Source organism: Myotis nattereri, assembly GCF_964212035.1.
Source record: "Myotis nattereri genome assembly, chromosome: 2".
In the NCBI taxonomy this organism is placed as follows: domain Eukaryota; kingdom Metazoa; phylum Chordata; class Mammalia; order Chiroptera; family Vespertilionidae; genus Myotis; species Myotis nattereri.
The window spans coordinates 105,063,694-105,084,085 of NC_138076.1; the positions used below are offsets into that span (position 1 = coordinate 105,063,694).

A 20,392-nucleotide genomic window follows, 5' to 3' on the forward strand; every position below is an offset into this window, starting at 1 on the left:
TGTTGTTTTTATATCATGTTTTTATTGTTTTTATATCATGTTTTGGTTGTTTTTATATCATGTCTTTGTTGTTATATCATGTTATTGTTTATTTATTAATAAAGTTATATATTATTTTCATATACATTTTACTAATTTTCTTTAATCTCTGACACTTCTATGATAGAGAAAGGGCGAATAACAATATTAAAGTATTTCTTCTAATTAATTCCCTTTCAATGTGCATGAATTCGTGCACTAGGCCACTAGTTGGTGTATAAAAATGCTATGGATTTTTGGGTGGTAATTTGGTAGTCTGCTACATTTCTGAATTCATTTATTAAATCTAGTAGTTTTTTTGATGGAGTCTTTAGGGTTTTCTATGTACAATATCATGTCATCTGTGAATAATGAGAGTTTTACTTTCTCCTTTCCAATTTGGATGCCTTTTATTTCTTCTTGTCTGATTGCTATGGCCAGGAGTTCCAAAGATATGTTGGACAAGAGTTGTGAAAGAGGGCAACCCTGTCTTGTTCCTGTTCTTAGGGGAAATGGTTTTAGTTTTTGCCCATTGAGTCTGATGTTGGCTGTAGGTTTGTCATATATGGCCTGTAGTATGTTGAGGTATGATCCCTCCATTCCCATGTTGTGAAGAGTTTTTAGCAAAAAAGGGTGTTGGATTTTGTTGAATGCTTCTTCTGTATCAATTGATATGATCATGTGATTTTTGTCTTGCAATCCTTTTATGTGCTATATCACATTTATTGATTTGAGAATATTGTACCATCCTTGAATTCCCAGAATAAATCCCATGTGGTCATAATGTATGATCTTTTTAATGTATTACTGGATTTGATTTGCTAAAATTTTGTTGAGGATTTTAGCATCTATGTGCTCTTTCTTTGTCATGTATTTATTTGGTTTTGGAATTAGGGTAATACTGGCCTCATAGACATAGTTTGGAAGTGTTCCTTCCTCTTAAATGTTTTGTAATAGCTTGAGGAAAATAGGTGTTAGTTCTTCTTTGAATACTTGGTAAAACTCCCCTGTGAATCCATCTGGACCATGGCTTTTGTTTGTTAGGAATTTTTTGTCGTTGTTGTTGTTTTACTGCTTCAATTTCATCAGTAGTTATCGGCCTATTCATGTTTTATGATTCTTCTGATTGAGTTTTGGAAGGTTGTATTTTTCTAGGAATATGTCCACTTCATCCAGCATGTCTAGTTTATTGGAATAAAGTTGTTCTTAGTATTTTTTATGATCCTTTGTATTTCTGTGGGGTTAGATGTTACTTCACCTCTTTAGTTTCTGATTTTGTTTATTTGGGTCCTCTCTCTTTGTTTCCTGATGAGACAGGCTAGAGCAGCCGTGGGCAAACTACGGCTGGCCTGCGGGATCCAGCCCATTTGAAATGAATAAAACTAAAAAAAAAAAAAAAAAGAGCGTACCCTTTTATGTAATGATGTTTACTTTGAATTTATATTAGTTCGTACAAACACTCCATCCATGCTTTTGTTCCGGCCCTCCAGTCCAGTTTAAGAACCCATTGTGGCCCTCAAGTCAAAAAGTTTGCCCACCCCTGGGCTAGAGGTTCATCATGTTGCATTATTAAAGTAGTCTGTGGAATTTTTAAGGTCATTCATTCACAAATTTGGTGCTTTAAATTTTTGTTTTTTAGGTGGAAACAAGTTAACCAAGCAGCATTTTCACCTGAATTGGGCATGGATCTCCTTTGAAAAGGAATATTACCTGATCAATGAGGACTCCAAATTTCTAGATGTTGTTATTAAACGTAGAGGTTACTTGGGAGAGACTTCATTTATAAGTAAGTTTAATTTTCACTTCTGTCACAAAATCCCAGTTTTCTAGCAAAAGTTCAAAATTTTATAATGATTAAAATCTTTTTAGTTTACTGCTCTAGTTTTAAAGATTAGGCAGATGTTGACATTTAAATGTCCTTTAACTGCTAAAGAAAAACATGCCAAAAGTTTTATGTCAAGGCTAAATCATCAAGACAAAGACTGTAAAAATAAGAACTGTGAATTAAAATATATACCTCTTCAAATCTACATATGATCTTTCTCTGATATAAAATAACTTTACAAAACTGTCAGTAATCACCCATAAATTAAAAAAATGTTAAATGTCTCTAGATCTTAAATAAGTGTGGGCAATTATGTAATTTATTCATAAGATACAAATGTGGAAATAACAGTGTAAAACATATGTAAAGGCTACTTCAATAATAAACAAAAAACTATTCAGTACCATATTAGCTATTAAAATATAATTTACTATTTGTTTATTGCATTTGAATGCTCACTAAAGTTTCAATAACCCCAACACTACATAAAAGCATTACATAGAAGATATATGTTGTGACTTTTCTTCAGTACCAACAGAAAAGTTTTAAATACTAATCATTTTCTGCTGCTTTGCCCTTTTGAATGAAACTGAGAGTCTAAAGCAAGTTTCTAAAACTCCAGTTCAAGCTCACATTCAATTTTATGTAAGTGTAAAATAGGTATTTTAACTAATAAGTATATTGGTAATTTTAGGCAGTAATATAGTTGGCACAAAATATTTGGTATATTGATAAAAAATAATAGCACCCCAAGCAATTATATGTTTTCTGTACCATATTTTTATATATATCTAGACTGATAGAATGTTCATAGACAAAAGAGCTTTTATTGAGTGAAAGTATCAACTAAGATATGAATCTAGAAAAATTTTGGCAGAATAAAAAGTTGTAATTGTGTTTATGTCTTCAAAATGCTGTTTGGAAATTTTACTGGTCTATAAAATTAGAATGCCTTAAATAGTAGATCCCCATCCACACACATGAGCACACACATACACACATCCTTGCCACAGTCACAATTCTCACCTGCCCCCCATAATTTCCCCTGATGTTCAGATGCTGGATAATAATTATCCTGTAATTTAAAAATACCCTCTGTTTTGTAACTTTACAAGAGGGGTTTTCACACTATGCTCATCTTATTATTATTTTTTTTTTTACTTTTTAATTTTTTTATTGGTTTCAGAGAGAAAGGGACAGGGAGAGAGAGAGAGAAACATCAATGATGAGAGAGAATCATTGATTGTCTGCCTCCTGCACGCCCCCGACCAGGGATCGAGCCCGCAACCCCGGGCATGTTCTCTGACCAGGAATCAAACTGTAACTAACCTCCTGGTTCGTAGGTCAACGCTCAACCACTGAGCCATGCCAGCTGGGGTCTGCTGACCTTTTAAGTTTCCGCTGAATCTAGGTGGGGTTGGTTTGCCTGAAGACCCATCCTGCAGCAAGGGCAGCTTTGCTTCCATCTTCTTTATTTGCATGTGCCTCTTCTTAGGCTGTCATTTACACTTTCTGTGTTTAACCTTCCGAGAGCATAGTGAATGCTTTATTGCTCTCTCTTTTAGAAGCATGTTCTCTGGACACACACATGTTCTGCAGAACAAGAATATGGTCCTGTCTTTCTTTTTGTCATTGAGAAATTAGTCTTCACTGTGCTTTGTGCTTAGAAATAAATCAGAGGAAAATTAGAGGAATAACTAAAAAACACAGTGCTTTAACAATTCTTTATTATTCCTTCATTTATTTGTATTTTACTTGAATTCTCACTCCTAATGAGTTTATTTACTTATTCACTCACAAGTAACCCATTGTAGCAATGGGAATGTTAATATTTGAAAAATATTTTTAAGCAATATTTTCAGATTTTTCTCTCCATTGTTAAAACGTCAAACAAGAGTCTTTTTTTCTTGTGAAGTTATTTTTCCAATGCACTAATATTTTCTATGTGAGATCAACACCAGCAATTTTAAAAAGGTTTTATAACTCTGCTTGATTAACCTCACATGTTAATTAGTAACCTGAGGAGATAGGAAATTGGAAAGACTTTTGTGTGCTGCCCACACCCATGCATCATGGGAGATAGTAATAGAATTCATGCTAGAACTGGAAATGAAAGTCAGATTAAAGTGAAAGGTAATCTCATAGGAGCTCTACAATGAATATGTTTTATGTTACTGTTCTACGACCTCCACTTTCATTTACGGACTTTTAGAATTAGATATTTTGCATTATAGCGAAAAGCAAAATATCACTTAACTTCTGGAACACAGTTAGTAAATTATAAATTACATGAAATTTATACATGTATTTTCTCAGGAATGATTATACATTTATAACCCATTAATAAATGCATAATTTCATTTCACAAAATGATTTGAATCAAGGATCTTATTGCCACCAGTTATTGAACATTTACTAATAAAAGATACTTCATTAAGCACATTAAATACTTTTTCCTTTTACTCCTTAGAACAACCCTCTGTTCACTAACTCAATTAATGTTTTATTGAGTGCTTATTAAATGCCTGACACTTTATTAGGTTATGGACTATGAAGTGATAATAATGATAGTTAACATTTATTGAGCTCTTATTATGTGCCAGGCCTGGTTCTCAATAACTTGCATAGGTAACCTCATGAGAAGAATGTCATTATATCCCTCATCACACAGATAAGGAAATAGAAAGGTTTTATGCCCACAGTTACACAGCTACTAAGAGGCAGAACTGAGGTTGGCTCCAGAGCTGACTCTCAACTATGACATATAGTGCTCTTACATTGTCTACAACTGAGGAAGTTAATAATTTGCCTATGATCCCAAAGCCTCCATGTGGCCAAGGTAAGATAAAAAAGTCAGTTCTCTCATTCCAAAAGTACCTTGCATAACCTCCATGCCATTTTTTTTCCACATCAGAGAAAAAGACTGAGTTGTAGCATCACTTAATATATAAAAGTAATATGTTTGTTTCATAGTTAATACTCAATTTTTTTAAAAAAGCATACATTTAAACCAATTTATAAGCTTTTTTAATTTCCAGAGTTCTTTTTGCCCATCGAATAATATAATTTAATATATATATGTATATATATATATATATATATATATATATATATATATATATATAGTTTACCAGCTAAATACGTTTTATCTCTTTATCTCCAAGGAAGGGCATTGTTTTGAACACTGAGTATGCTTGACTGTCTCATCTGCCACATTAGATTAAAGTGCGGACTAATATGTTTCCTCCAGAATCTATACATCATTTCTTCATCCTTTATTAAAATGGGGCACCTATTTTACATAGAACCTTGTGGAGATATGAAGTCTGTAATATGTGTCTATCCACCCTTAGATTTTAATGCACATAGATTTACCTGGGGATCTTGCTAAAATGTTGATTCTGATTCAGTAGGCCTGGGGTTGGGCTGAAACTGCATTACTAACAATCTCCAAGATGTTGCTCATGCTGCTGGTCCATGGACCATACTTTAATTAACAAGATAGACTAGCACTGGCCTCATAGTAAATACTATATGTTAGTTATAAAAGGGAAATCTTTATTTTTCACCGAAAGCATATTTAGCATTCCATCGTAGAAGTTCTAACACAAACTTAGCTTAAAGAATACTAGTATATAGTAAGCCCTGGGCTGGTGTGAGTTGGCAATTAGAGCAAGCATGTCAAACTCAAAGGCTAATACGGGCCAAATAAATGAGGTATGGGGCCTGCAGGCGACGAGTTTGACATGCTTGGATTAGAGCATTGGCCTGAGCACTGGCGGGTCCGGGTTTGATTCCTGGTCAAGGGCATGTACCTGAGTTACAGGTTGGTTCCTGAGCCAGTTGAGGTTCATGCAGGAGGCAACCAGTCAACGTGCCTCTCTCGCATTGATGTTCTCTCTCTTTCCCCTCTCCATCCCTCCCTTCTACTCTCTCTCTAAAAAGCAATGGAAAAACCTCAGGTGAGGATTTTTAAAAAAAAGAATATATAGTAAAACCACAATGGGGCAAGAGTAGAATAGAATCATGAACACCTCCAGTGGAATACTTCCATTGTAGGAGCCACACCCAATTATCCATTTCATGGAATCAGAATGGGGTCTACTTTGCAGTGCATGATCAAGTGATATACAAAAAGTTAATGTGGAAAGCCTTAATAATTCAACTGAAAAATGAAACTAAGACAGTGATTTTATGATTCTGTGTAGGTATTGGCACAAGAGATGGAACTGCAGAAAAAGACAAAGATTTCAAAGGTAAAGCACAGAAACAAGTGCAGTTCAACCCAGGCCAGACCAGGGCCACATGGAAAGTGCACATCATGAGTGATGAGGAACATGAGCAGTCTGAGACTTTCCAGGTGGTTCTCTCAGAACCAGTGCTGGCAGCTCTGGAATTTCCCATGGTGACCACAGTGGAGATCATTGACCCAGGAGATGGTATGATCTATTGTCAACTTGTGTTGCTACTGTTGGTTGAGTTTTTATGACAAAATACTTTATAAAGAAAGTTTTAAATTCAATGTTTGGTCTTTCTATAAAGAAAAGTTTTTAGATTAATGTTTCAATAGTCTCAGATATGCTGATGGAAGAGGGAATGCAAAAACTAATGAAGGGAAGCTATATATTTTCAAGTAAATGGTGGGGGCGGGAGTGGGATGGAGGAGGGCGATGGGGGGGGGGAAAGGTGGACATATGTAATACTTTCAACAATAAAGATTTTAAAAAAGGAAAATACTAAAAAATGATTATAGGATTGTCAACATTCTATAATTTTATCCTTTAGAACCAACATTATTTATCTAATTTTTCTTAAGTTAATTCATTAATTTTTAAGTCTTTTAAATGTCTTAAAAATGTCTTTTAAACAAATAGTTTATGAATTAGACCATTTTTGAGTTGATTTGTTCTCTGTATTGAACTTAATTATTCAAGTTTCTTTCATATATTCACCAGCCAAAAATTTTCATTTGGCTATACATTTCCAGATTTTTTACATAATACCCACTCAACCCACTCCAACCCTTTGGTGTTTTACATCATTGCTCTTAATCTCTAATAAATTACGTTTCTTGTCAATGCACACCCTTAGCTAATGTTGGTAGAAAAAAACCTCACTGCTCTTATGTGTAATTTGACCTTTCCCCTCCTCCTGCTATATATCTACAGTCTTGGCTTGTCTCAATGCAGTCAGAAAAAAAAAAGGGAAAAGGTAGACTGGCTTTTTGAAGGCTGGCATTTATAAAAAGCTTGGAAAGACTCTTCTAAAGCTGAACTCCTATCAGAAACCAGATGTGACTTTCTTTTAAACTGCCAGCCTATTTTATTTTATCAGTCAGAAAACTCTTACTAGTAAATGTTCTATGAAGATACAATCTACTGAATACATGAAATGGAGACGTGTGTGGAAACCTCTGGGTTAAAAAACTGAGTATAATTAAAGAGAGATGATAAGAGAACTGAAACTCTCTGGCTCTGTTTCTTTAACATTTCTGCCTTTAATAAATATTAAGTTCAATTACTTTTATAATTTTCATTAAGGAACACTTAGCATTTAGTCACATTAATTTTTCCTGTATTAACTAGGAATAAATAATTAAATTCTCTTCTGTTTCTGAGTTTTGGTTAAGTGCTAGCCTAATAGAGCTTCTCTCTTTTTAAAAAGCCCATGAGAGCTTTAATTTGTATAAACTGGCTTATTTGTTAGTTTGTTTAAAGTCATTTCTTGATATTTTATTTTCTAATTGGTATAATTGCCATACTTTACTATAAGGAATAAGACACTTAAACTCATCTGTGCCTTCCTATTTATAACTGCAGAGCAACACCCTATACCCATAAAAGATCTGAGAAGTGGGATTTTAAAAACAAAATATATATACACAATAACACACACACACATCCTATATAATAAAAGGGTAATATGCAAATTGACCCTAACAGTGGAACGACTGGTCACTATGACACACAATGACCACCAGGGGGACATCCTGCACTCCCCAGGGGGACCTCCAGTTAGCCATAAGCCAGGCTGATGGCTGCAAGCGCAGCAGCAGTGGCAGGAGCCTCTCTCACCTCTTTGGCAGTGCTAAGGATGTCCAACTGTTGGCTTAGGCCCGCTCTGGACCCAAGCCGGCAGTCGGACATCCCCCAAGGGCTCCTGGGCTGCCAGAGGGACGTCTGATTGCCATCTTAGGCCTGAAACCCTGGGGAGTAGGCCTAAGCTAGCAGGTGGACATCCCCCAAGGGGTCCTGGACTGAGAGAGGGCACAGGCCGGGCTGAGGGACCACTCCACCCAAGTGCATGAATTTTCACGCACCAGGCCTCTAGTTCCTTATATAAAAGTAAAACTTTTCCATAATTTTATTTCATGTTTTGACTATCTAAGTTATCTTAGAATTTTCTATATGAAGTTCAGCCCTCTTCATTCTCAGCCATGATCATCCCCATAATAACTGATAAGTGTTACATAATACCTGCTACATTCCATGACTTGTTGAAGACCATTGGTCTTGAAATTACAAGACTTGGGTTTGATTCCCAACTCTACCATTTCTAGTTGTATGACCTTAACCAAACAAAACAGCTTTTGTTTAGTTTCTTGGTTCACAAAATAAGAAAAATTATTCTCATGTTGTAGTATTCTTATGTAAGAGTTCTATAAAATATAAAGCACAATAAAAATATTATTTCTAATATAAATATAATATTAGATTTTATTTTAAGAGATTAAATAATTCTTATTTCCACAAATGATCACTCTCTCAATTATCTCAAAATTTTGAATTTCTTTCTAAACTCTCTTGTAATTCTTCACATGTAAATTCACCAGCCCTAGGAACCATTATGCCTATAATCTCTCTCTCTCTTTGTGTATTAATTCCAGTATATTTTTTGAATTTTTTTTTATATATGCATTAAAAATGTATCCACCCTGACCGGTATAGTTCACTCAGTGGTTAGAGCATCAGTCTGCACACTGAGGGGTTGTAAGTTTGACTCCAAGTCAAGGATATGTACTTGGGTTGCAGGCTTGATCTCCAGCCCTGGTCAAGGCACATACATGAGACAACCAAGTAATGTTTCTTTCTCACATCAATGTTTCTCTCTCTCTCTCTCTCTCTCTCTCTCTCTCTCTCTCTTTCTCTCTCTTCACCTCCCTCCCTCCCTCCCTTCCACTCTCTCTACAAAGCAATGAAAAAAATATCCTTGAGTGAGGATTAACAACAACAACAAATGTATCCAGCTCATACTTGTTCTGATTACACTACCTATTAGGAATACAAAGATAAGATACCATCCTTGTCGAGTAAGACTCCCTCCACGTTCTACGTGGAGTAGGGTTCGGTATCTGAAAGAGGAGCCGCACAACAAATGAGAGAAAAAGACACGAGATAATTTTTGCAATATTGGGGGACCAGGCGGCAAGTCCCAAAGGACTTCCCCAGTGCTCAGGCCTCACCAAGCTTTTATTGACCTGGGATGCACCCATAGCATAGCCCTTAGGCAGGTGACCCCCTAGTAACAAGCACACTAGGCCATCAGCAAGGATTTACATAATAATAAATGGGGGAGTAGTTTCAGCTACCACTGTCTGGACAAACAGAGGTGGCGCCTAGCTCCGAGCTTTGCTAGGGCTTCAAAGGCACCCAGCCTTCGGGGGGTTTCGGGGAGTTCTCTGTCTATGCTTATCAGATAGTGAAGGCAATAAACAGTTTCCCACAATCCTTTTTATCAAAGATCATATGGTCTACTGGAAAAGAGAGACCTGTGAATAAGTGATTACAACAAAATGTGATGTGGAATAGCAACGTATGAACAATGTGTTAGGGGAGCAAGAAGATGGAATAAACAACTTTGCATTACTTTGGGCAGGGAACTGTTTTCATTTATTTGCCAGTTTATATAATTACAAGCAAGTACATCCTTTTCCCAATAGTTTACATAATCATAACTGGTACTGATAAGGATGATTGAAACTCACTGAGCAGGTACTATGTGCCACATATCGTGTTTAACACATTATATACATTTTTTCATTCAGCCTTTTTTGCCTCACTACCTTGTAGGCATATGTACCATTTTAGCCACTTTACTTGATGTTTATAGGGTGCTCTCATATGTGACAGGTTTTAGAACATTGGTTCACAAATTTAAGACCAAAAAATTACTTAACACAAACCCTCTACACATACACAGACACATATACAGACATGCATATGTCCTGGAGTCTCACATGTTCATAATTATACTCTTGTAATTCTATCTCTCCATTTATATTATTTAAATTACATATTTGTGATTTAGGTAAAAATTTTCAATGACTATGAATTTTATTCAATACATAAATTTCTATATTCACTGCAAAAATAATAATACACTTGGGGGCTTATTTATTTAGCCTGAGGCAATACTCAGTGCTCATGCGAATGCTCTGTAATACCTCTCATGCCTCCAGATATTTGTGATTCTCTAACTGGAAACCATGCTCTATAATCAATAGAGTCCACCCATCTTTAAAGACTGGGTCTAGTTATAATGTTTTCCTATTTTATCTGTGCAAGAGCACACACAGCCTACCTCAAATAACAGACATTAATGAGAGCCTGGTACATTAATCCTCATCCCTGACTGCCCTAGGAGCCATTAATTAAGTAGAGCTAAATCTCCTGAACAGCCACATGCAGCTGTCACAGTCATTCTGATATTTGCCCCTCCCAATCAAGCATGGACCATCCAGGCACAGGCCAACTATTGGAGGGGCTGGGAAACCCACATTTTTTTCTAGAATATACATATTTTGTTGCATAAAAATAGAAAACTGAGAAGAGGCTTTTCCTATTATTCAACAAAACGCTGAGATGTCACTGAAGAGGGAATGGACCATTCTTCCATGATCATGAGTATCAATAACTTCCTAGACAAATGGGTTTAGTCATTTATTGAGTAAATCATTAAATTCAGTTTCATCATAAATAAAAGACTGTATGTAGTACAAAAAGGAAAAACTAGGATAAGAAGAGAACAGATCCTGAGCAGAGATATTAACTTCTCTTTGTCATACCTCCCATGCTTCAGGATGTTTGTGGACCCCAGATTCACACCTGTAGAAAATCTGCTACTTGTTGTCATGACCTTTACCTTATTCTTTTGCCCTTCTCTATGGTGTTGTTATCCTCCCTTGTTTCAGTTTGATTCCAAAATTTCCATCCTTTACAAGTGCACATAGATAAGTTCAAGTTGAGAGGGGTTTTAAAGAGCATTGAGTGTTTAACTCATTTTCTGTATGAGGAACCTGAGAAATAGATCCATCCTTTAGTCTCTGCTCAAGACAAGTTTAGTTTTATTTGGTTTTCTTTAATATTGGCAGAGATAGGTAAAATTACTCTTCATTTGAGGGAGTGGGCACTCTCTGAAATTCCATTAAATAGTAATAATTGTCTTCCATTAAAAATTCCTCTATACCTAGGCTGGACTGCGATCAAAAGCAGACAACAGATTTCCATGAGAAATTTCAGGTTGCTATTCCTCATACTTTTCTTTTAAACTGAAACCCAGGATCAGCATAAGAAACAACCAAACCTGTAGAGAATTTTTATAAGAATTTATTTAGCTAAACTGATGACAATACTGGGAAACAAGATCTCATGTGCTATATAGAATGAGTTTTCCAGTTTATTTTTACACTTGAAATTAAGAAGGGAATGTGAGGAAAACTGCATAAAGGTGGGAGAAAGCAAGGTGAGCATTGGATTACAAGATAGTTACAAGATCATGTGCTCTCTTCATGGTCATTAAGTTTCTGAAAGGTCTGAAAAAGAGGCATTTCAAAGGTGTGTTAACCCAGATGCACAGAAACAATGCACAGGGCTGGCTTAAGGAAAAGATAATCATTGTACTAAAGAAGTTATGTGCCTAAGATGTGACTACCCACCATGACCTGCCCAGGTAGAAATTTATGATCAGATCTACCTGTGAGGTTACTTTTTGGTAATATTTGTTATAGAGCCTGGTTTTCATTTACAGTTTCCCCTTTTGGTCATAAATAAATTCATAGGATGAACTGATGACCAACTTTCTGATTGAATAGTGTGGTCTCACAGTGCTAGGAAGGCTCATTCCTAGGAATTATCAGTATCAACATTGTCTTGTTGAAACAGTGGACCACTGTGGAAGGGGTAATACCATAACCATGGGTTGTAAATTAAGGCCAAATTTTCCCCAAAAGAGAAATGGAAGGCAGTCAGATCTTATAGCCTTCATAACAAAAAAGACTCTGGATCATTTTATCCTGTAAAATATCATGATCTGAGTTTTGCCATCAGTCTCATTTTTCTGTATTTGGTATCTAGTATAACATTTACATAAGTCATAAAAAGAGTATTAACAGTTATTTTATGTAGCTTCAATAATCATTAACAGTTGGATTGTATAGAAAAAAAATCAAAGAACAAGTATACTAACTATTATTATGACTCATATCATTAGCAGATAGGTAAAGGTAATCAAACAAAATAGCTTCTGAGTTCATCATCAAACCATAGATATAGAGTCCTTGTTGATGTCTTAGGATAGCAGTCAACCTCTGATGTCAGTGGCTTCTCATCCTACAGGAATTCTTGGTGTTCACTGTAGGTTGAGGTGAGTGTCAGAGATGGAGTAGATAGATGTCCATTCCTGGTTAATGTGAATCCATGATTTAACCCTTTGAAGTTTAGCTGCATATGGATTAGTTAGTAATATCTGATAAGGTCCCTTTGAATGAGGTTGGAAAGAGGGCTTTTTTATTTTATTTCATGTCAATTCCAATAAACAAAGCTCCAGGTGGCAGTCAATGATTTTTAAAAACTTTGTCTCCTGGGAGCTCACAGTGAAAAGTGATTACCTATTCAGCATTTTCTTAAAGATGTCTCCTTTCAATAATGACATCGTAGGAGTTCCTTTACCTCATTTAAATCCAGCTTAAATGCACTATTATACATGAATGAATGAAAAAAAAAACAAAAACAAAAAGTGGGGTTTGCCAGGGAACCTGGAAGAACCAAGTGGCCATCTTGGGTTTCCAATTACCCCAACTATTCATTCAACATACAATATACCCTAGAAGTTGTTTATCACTTATTTTACAATGTCGTTCATGCAATTTAACATTAAAAATACATATATTTTGAGCCCTGGCCAATATGGCTAAATTGATTGGAGCATCGTCCCTTACACCAAAGGGTTGAGAGTTTGATTCCAGGTTAGGGCACACACCCAGGTTGTGGGTTTGATACCTGGTAGGGGTGATTTTGGGAGACAACCAATAGATGTTTCTCTCTCACAGCACTGTTTCTCTCTCTCTCCCTCTCCCTTCCTTTCTCTCTAAAATAAATAAAAAAATATTTTGAGGAGTTTCAGGGACCTTTCTGAAACACTGCAAATTTACTCCTACATATATTGAGATTCTAACCCTTAAAACCAGAATATCTAATAAAAACTAAGAAGTAAACAATTAGCATCAAATTCCACTATTAGCATGGATTTATTTTTGTAAAATGGGTAAAATATAACATTATATTTAATATTGATAACTTGAAAGACATGTCTGTTCTACTTAAACCAACATACTTTAAAAAGCTTTTATATACTAAGGATAAATTTTTGATCACATGAACTTGAAAAGCATTTGAATTAGTTTCTTATTTTTTTAATTTAAATTCTTTATTGTTGAAGTATTACATATGTCTCATTTTTCCCCTAGTTTTATTTCTGAGAATTTTAAAATACCCAATCCTTTCAAACACTCACCTTTAAATTAAATTTGATAATACCATACAGCGGTAAAAAATATATATATATCTCACAGTTACAACATACACATATAGAAATACACCGACAGACTAAAACAGGAACCTTTTAACCATGAGAAAACTCACTAGTTTATAAAGAACAATTGGATCCACAATTTTGTTTTGGAGGCATTTACAACTTAAATTTGTCCTTGACAAATCAAGTGTCAAATGGCCTTCTACCTATTGAAGTAAGGGCAATTATTTTTAATACCTCAGAGAATTGGGTTGACATCTAAATAACATCATAGGTTGATCCAGTTATCTAAATCCTGTTTTTGAAGCCTCAAGAGACTCACTAAATATGTTTTCCATTTTTCTGCCTAATTTTTAGCCAGCTTTTCCTAATCATGCACACAAAAGGTTAATTTAGAAGTGTCAAAGGATCCTCATCATGGCCATCTTGCAGTAGAATCAATGGGAGGCTTGTCAGCCTCAGAGGCACATTTCCTGTGTTAATTTTCGTTTTTTCTTTAAGATCTGCAGAGTCTGAAGAAACTTCTTGGGAAAACCAGTCCTTATATGCATTTCTCCAGATGAGTCAAAACTGTTGGATATCTCTATAGAACTGCTTTATGTCCTAGAGGAAATTTTTCCTCAGCCAACCCCACAAAAATTCTAAATTACACAAGAATACTCAAAATTTGCGTTGTGGAAACAAGTTTCCTTCTTCTTTGGGTCTCTCATTTAACTAGCTAAGATTTTGTTCAGACTCTCAGTAAGCAATTCAATAAAAAACTGAAATTAAAACAGCACCCCGTTTTCCTCTCCTTTTCCTTGGTTTTCTCAACCCTTATCCATCTCAAGGATTTTCTAAAAACAGCTCAAATAAAGTTAGTACCTGCTACTTAAAGCAAGGAGGTTTGAGATTCTGAGAGAAAACTCTACCAAATTCACCTAATATGAAGCAGGGAGTTGGTGAGGCACAGTGGGCTCCTGCTGGTACTAGCACCAGGTCTGGACTGTTAGGTGGTCCTGGATGGGCTTCTTCAGAATCCTCTCATCTACATTAAGTAAGTGTTTAAACTTGCAGAGGATTTTTATAAGAATTCATTTGAGCCAAACTGATGACAATATTTGATCTCTGTGAAGCAAGATTTCAAATGCTACAGAGAATAACAGTTTTGCAGTTTCCTTTATACATTTGAAATTACAGAGGGAATGGAAGATTGCATGAAGGTGGGAAAAAGCAATGTAGGAATTGGATTACAGGATAATTAACAAGATTATGTGATCTTAAGTTTCTGAGGGGTCTGGAAAAAAGAGGCATTTCAAAGGTATGTTAACACAGATGCACAGAAACAATGGACAGGGATTGCTTAAAGAAACGATAATCCGTTTACTAAAGAAGTTATATACCTGGGGTGTGACTACAGGTATATAACTTTATGACCTGCCCAGTTAAGAATTTATAATTTCATCACTCTCTGAATTTACTGTTGGTTAGATTTATAACAGATTACCTTTTTTGTTCATATCATGAAGTTCAAATAGGTTATTCTATAGGTCAAGGATAAGATAGTCATAATGCTAATGTCCGGTCCTGTGTGAAAACCCATTCTGAGCTAGACCAGGCATTAGGAACTTTACAACTTATCTCACTGAAGTCTTATGTTTAGAACTGTGCAATTTATATATCAATTTTCAAATAGAATCTCTTAGACTCACAAAATTTACTTCTCTAAAGTCCCCCAGGTGATAAGTGCCAGAGTCAAACCATAAACAGCATACTTTGCCACAGCTGCATTATTTACCTATTCTTGTATATGCAAAACAAAAATGTAAGAACAAAGTAATTTCTTCTCTTTTTATTCTGCTATCATTTCTCTTTATATATCAAGCCTCAAAGATATTAGTGTAGGTGAAAAAAAAGTGTTCTAGGAAAATAATCAAGAAATGTATGTTCAATAAATGTCTATTGAGCATCTGCTACATGCCAGGAATTCTACTAAGAGCAAGGGATACAAGTGCTTGGGGAAGAAGGCACACTAACCATGAAGGGTTATATAATTAGGTGATTACATTGTACTAATTGTACAATTAGCAATACAAAATGAAATGTGTGATGATAAGGGACTAATCTACACCCATGGGAGAAGTATCTAACCTAGAGTAAAGATACTTAACTTTCTGTATTTTAGGTCCCCCAACTGTCAGAAATTATGTCATCTCTCTTCAGTCTTAGAAGCATATAGATATTAATTATTATTAAACATTTTCACTCCCTTTAAAAATAAAATATGTAAGAGCTAAAACTTATTTGATATAAAAATCCCATTCCTTTTTTACTTTGTGTGATTTTTAAGCAGAGTAAATTGAGTTTTATGTACATTATTAAGAGAACACAACCTTGAATATAGATATTTGAGTACAGATGCCTAGCATAGTTCTTAAAGCCTTAAAGTATTTTATTGCAACTGTTTAGTTTGTACACTTACAGTAACTGCAAACTTCTGATTAAAATGGGCTCATTCTGATATCTTGATGATATCAGATTATAGCTATGAACTAGTGAATTAAATATTTGATCTCTGTAGTCATTTTTTGTGGGGTCAGATTGGGTTAATGCTATGTAATATTTAGTAGAGAATAAATATAGTATCCTGGCAAAAAGTAGGACTTATATCTCAAGAACCATAATCTTTTGATACAAAGAAAAGACAGACTTTTATTTGCTGAGTGAGCCAAACCTATATTATGAGATGGAATTCAGAAGACAAAGGCTATTATATGAAATCCAACATTAATTATTGTTTTTAAATTTCTGTACCATTGGTAGTGTTGACAAAGGAGATCACTGGCTAACTGATATTTTGAGATGAGCCTGCCAAAATTGAGGTCCAGAATTAATAATAGTCAACTGCAACTCGTGACAGAGAAATAAATAATTTAAAAACAGTATGCAAGAGCTTCAACTTCATTGAGTGTCAAAGCTTGTTTCTTTTTTAACTCTATAATTGTGAAGCATGAGTCATCATCCTATGAGAAACAAAAAATCCTTTGTTGAAAACAAGCACACAAACAAAACACTAGTTAAAAATATAGCACACAGTTTCTGGCACCATAAGGTTGATACACGAAAAAAAAAAAAAAAAAGAGTGGCACAAAATAAAACTCTTTTAGTGATTTAAAACTTTCTGAAAGTTTCTACATTTACAAAAGAAAAACATTTAATGATACAAAAATTACCCATAGATTCTCTCTAACTAACATGTTTGCCTAGTACTAAAGAATAATCTTTGGAATTCATGGTATCCTGATGTGAACTTGTAACACATGTTATTTAGATATGTTTTCATTACTTTCATCTGTTTCTTTTTCAAGGCCCTGTTGAAATTAGCCAATATTACTATGTCAGTTTCAGAGGTATAAGAGAACTGTCCAAGTTCCAAAAATATCAGTGACAAAGTCTGTACTCAGTACCACTTGTTGGACAGTCAAATGGCACCATAGTAGCCTGAAGGTGTACTGGAATATCTTCCAGTTGTTTATGAATGCAGCAAATGTTTTAAAAACAATAAACACCCAGTGCCTTTATCCATTCACTGCATTTTCTTTCCTTGCTTTGTTCTGTTAAAGAAAAAAAAATATTTTATTCTATTCGATTTTTAGCAGTCTGTTTTTTAATTTGTTCAGTATAATTGAAAAGAGTTCAGTTTGAATATTACTTTCAAATATAGCTACAACTACTTTATTTCTGAGAATAGAAGTCTTTTTTCTTGGCCTAAGTTACAGCACAGTTAAACCTAAAAGTAAAGATAGCAGTTGTAAATAAAAATACTCATTACTATATAGTCACAATGACTAACTAAAAACAGGCATTAACTTTATTCATCTTTATCTTTTATAATAAAGAGTAAGGAACCCAATTTGAAAATATAAAAGTAACACAAGTTCATTTTCAAAAAGTTAAAGATTTAAAGAAATAGCTGTCATTTGTAGTCCTAACTCGTGGAAATGACCACTATTAGTGTATGAGAGGATGACCCTGCTATCATTTTTTCCCATGTGTTTCTATTTACGTAGTGTGGAGTTTACTATTTTTATACTATAACCCTTGCTTTCTCATGAACAACTTCCTAGAGACTACTGCAGTTTCAATCTAATGTGCTAATGAGATTTGGCATAGTATTTTATATTATACTAGAGGCCTGGTGCACAAAAATTTGTGCACTCGGCGGGGGGTCCCTCAGCCCAGTCTGGGGCCGCTCAGAGGATGTCCACCTGCAGGCTTAGGCCCGCTCCCCGGGGTATTGGGCCTAAGCTGGCAGTCAGACATCCCTCTGGCAGCCCAGGAGACCTCGGGGGATGTCCACTTGCCAGCAGGGACCAGGCCTAAGCTGCAGTCAGACATCCTTAGCGCTGCTGAGAAGGCCAGAGAGGCTCCCGCCACCACCGCTGTGCTAGCAGCCATCAGCCTGGCTTGTGACTGAGCAGAGCTCCCCCTGTGGGAGCGCACTGACCACCAGGGGGCAGCTCCTGTATTGAACGTCTGCCCCCTGGTGGTCAGTGTGTGTCATAGTGACCAGTGATTCCCAGTCGTTCTGCTGTTAGGGTCAATTTGCATATTAGCCTTTTATTATATGCCTGGCGCATGTGTGGGGGATGGGTGCTTTGCACTGAAGGGTGTCCCGGATCAGGGTGGGGGTCCCACTGGGGTGCCTGGCCAGCCTGGGTGAGGGGCTGAGGGCTGTTTTCAGACTGGTCACATCCCCTTCAGGGTGGGGGTCCCCGCTGGAGTGCTGGCTAGCCTGGGTGAGGGGCTGAGGGCTGTTTTCAGGTTGGCCACACCCCATTCAGAGAGGGGTGTCCTGCTGGGGTGCCTGGCCAGCCTGGGTGAGTGGCTGATGGCTCTTTGCAGGCTTCCAAGCCCCCAGTGGGGACCCTCACCCCATGAGGGTGTGGCCAGCCTGGGTGAGGGGCTGATGGCTCTTTGCAGGCTGGCCACAGCCCCTTCAGGGTAGGGGTCCTCGCTGGGGTGCCTGGCCAGCCTGGGTGAAGGACTGATGACTGTTTGCTGGCTGACCACAGCCCCTTCAGGGTGGGGGTCCCCTGGGGTGCCTGGCCAGACTGAGTGAGGGGCTGATGGCTGTTTGTAGGCTGGCCAAGCCACTCAACAGGAACCCTCACCCCATGAGGGTGTGGCCAGCCTAGGTGAGGGGCTGAGGGCCGTTTTCAGGCTGGCCACGGCCCCCAGCCATCCAAGCTCCCAGTGGAGACTGGCTGGAAGCAGGTATCTGGGATTTATTTATCTTCTATAATCAAAACTTCATTGCCTTTAGCGGAGGCCCCAGCTGGCTCAGAGCAGGTGGGAAGCTTGGCTTCCTCCATCGCTGGGGCAACCAAGCCTCCTGCTTGCTCCAGCTCCATGGCTGCTGGCCACCATCTTGGTTTGGTTAATTTGCATATAGTCGCTCTGATTGGCTGGTGAACGTGGCTTGGGGCGTAGTGAAGGTATGGTCAATTTGCATGTTTCTCTTTTATTAGATTAGATTATTCAGGTATTATGTCTGTATACATATTAATGTATGTACATATGTACTCTTGCATAATACTTTTGTAATTTTATTAATATACTAGAGGCCAGGTGCACAAAAATTTGTGCACTGGCTGGGGGGTGTCCCTCAGCCCCACTTGTGCCCTCTCACAGTCTGGGACCCCTCGGGAGATAACAACCTGCTGGCTTAGGCCTGCTCCTGGGTGGCAGAGGGCAGGCCAATCCCTAGGTGCAGCCCCTGGCCAGGCTCAGAGCAGGGCCGATTGGGGAGTTGGAGCACCGCCCCCTGTCATGCACAGAGCAGGGCAGATCTGGAGGTTGTGATGCCACCCCCAGTCATGCTCAGGGTAGGGCTCATTGGGGGGTTAGGGTGCCGCCCCCTGTCACACTCAACGCAGGGTCGATGGGGAGGTTGCGGCGCCACCGCTGTCACGCGCAGAGCAGGGCTGATCAGGGGGTTGGGGCACTGCCCCCTGTCATGCACAGAGCAGAGCCCATCATGGGGGTTGGGGCTCCATACCCTGTCACACACAGAGCAGGGCCGATCAGGGGTTTGAGGAGCTCCCCCATGTCATGAACAGAGCAGGGCTGATCAGGGGGTTGGGGAGCTCCCCCCTGTCACACACAGAGCAGGGCCCATGGGGGGGTTGGGGCGCCGCATACTGTCACACACAGAGCAGGGCTGATCAGGGGGTTGGGGAGCTCCCCTCTGTCAGGCAAAGAGCAGGAACGATCAGGGGGTTGGGGCGCCTTCCCCTGTCACGAACAGAGCAGGGCAGATAGGGAGGTTGTGGCCCCACCCCTGTCACACACAGAGCCGCAGGGCGATCAAGGGGTTTGGGCGCTGCCCCCTCTCACGCTGCTCCAGGGGCCAGGAGGCCTCACTGCTCCGCTGATCCCTGTGCTGAGAGGCCTCGCTGCTCCGCTGATCCCAGTGCTGGGAAGCTCCGCTGATCCAGGTGCCAGGAGGCCTCACGGCTCCACTGATCCCGGGGCATGAGGCCTCGTGGCTCCGCTGATCCCGGGTTCAGGAGGCCTTGCAGCTCCACTGATCCCTGTGCTGGGAGGCATATTACCCATTTACTATATAGGATAGAGGCCTGGTGCATCGGTGGGGGCCTGCTGGTTTGCCCTGAAGGGTGTCCTGGATCAGAGTGGGGGTCCCACTTGGGCGCCTGGCCAGCCTGGATGAGGGGATGATGGCTGTTTGCAGCTTGTCAC

The 20,392-nt window shown here is 38.1% G+C and overlaps 1 protein-coding gene across 1 annotated transcript in view; it reads left to right on the plus strand.

Annotated features, from left to right (window-relative positions):
* Window positions 1-20,392, plus strand: part of FREM2 (FRAS1 related extracellular matrix 2) — a gene marked incomplete at its 5' end in the record, with an annotated part of 325,864 nt that overhangs the window by 121,463 nt on the left and 184,009 nt on the right. Inside the window, 2 exons of the mRNA XM_081083504.1 lie at window positions 1,658-1,804; window positions 6,052-6,282. Of these exons, the coding sequence (XP_080939630.1) occupies window positions 1,658-1,804; window positions 6,052-6,282 (378 nt within the window). The remainder of the gene's footprint in view (window positions 1-1,657; window positions 1,805-6,051; window positions 6,283-20,392) is intronic.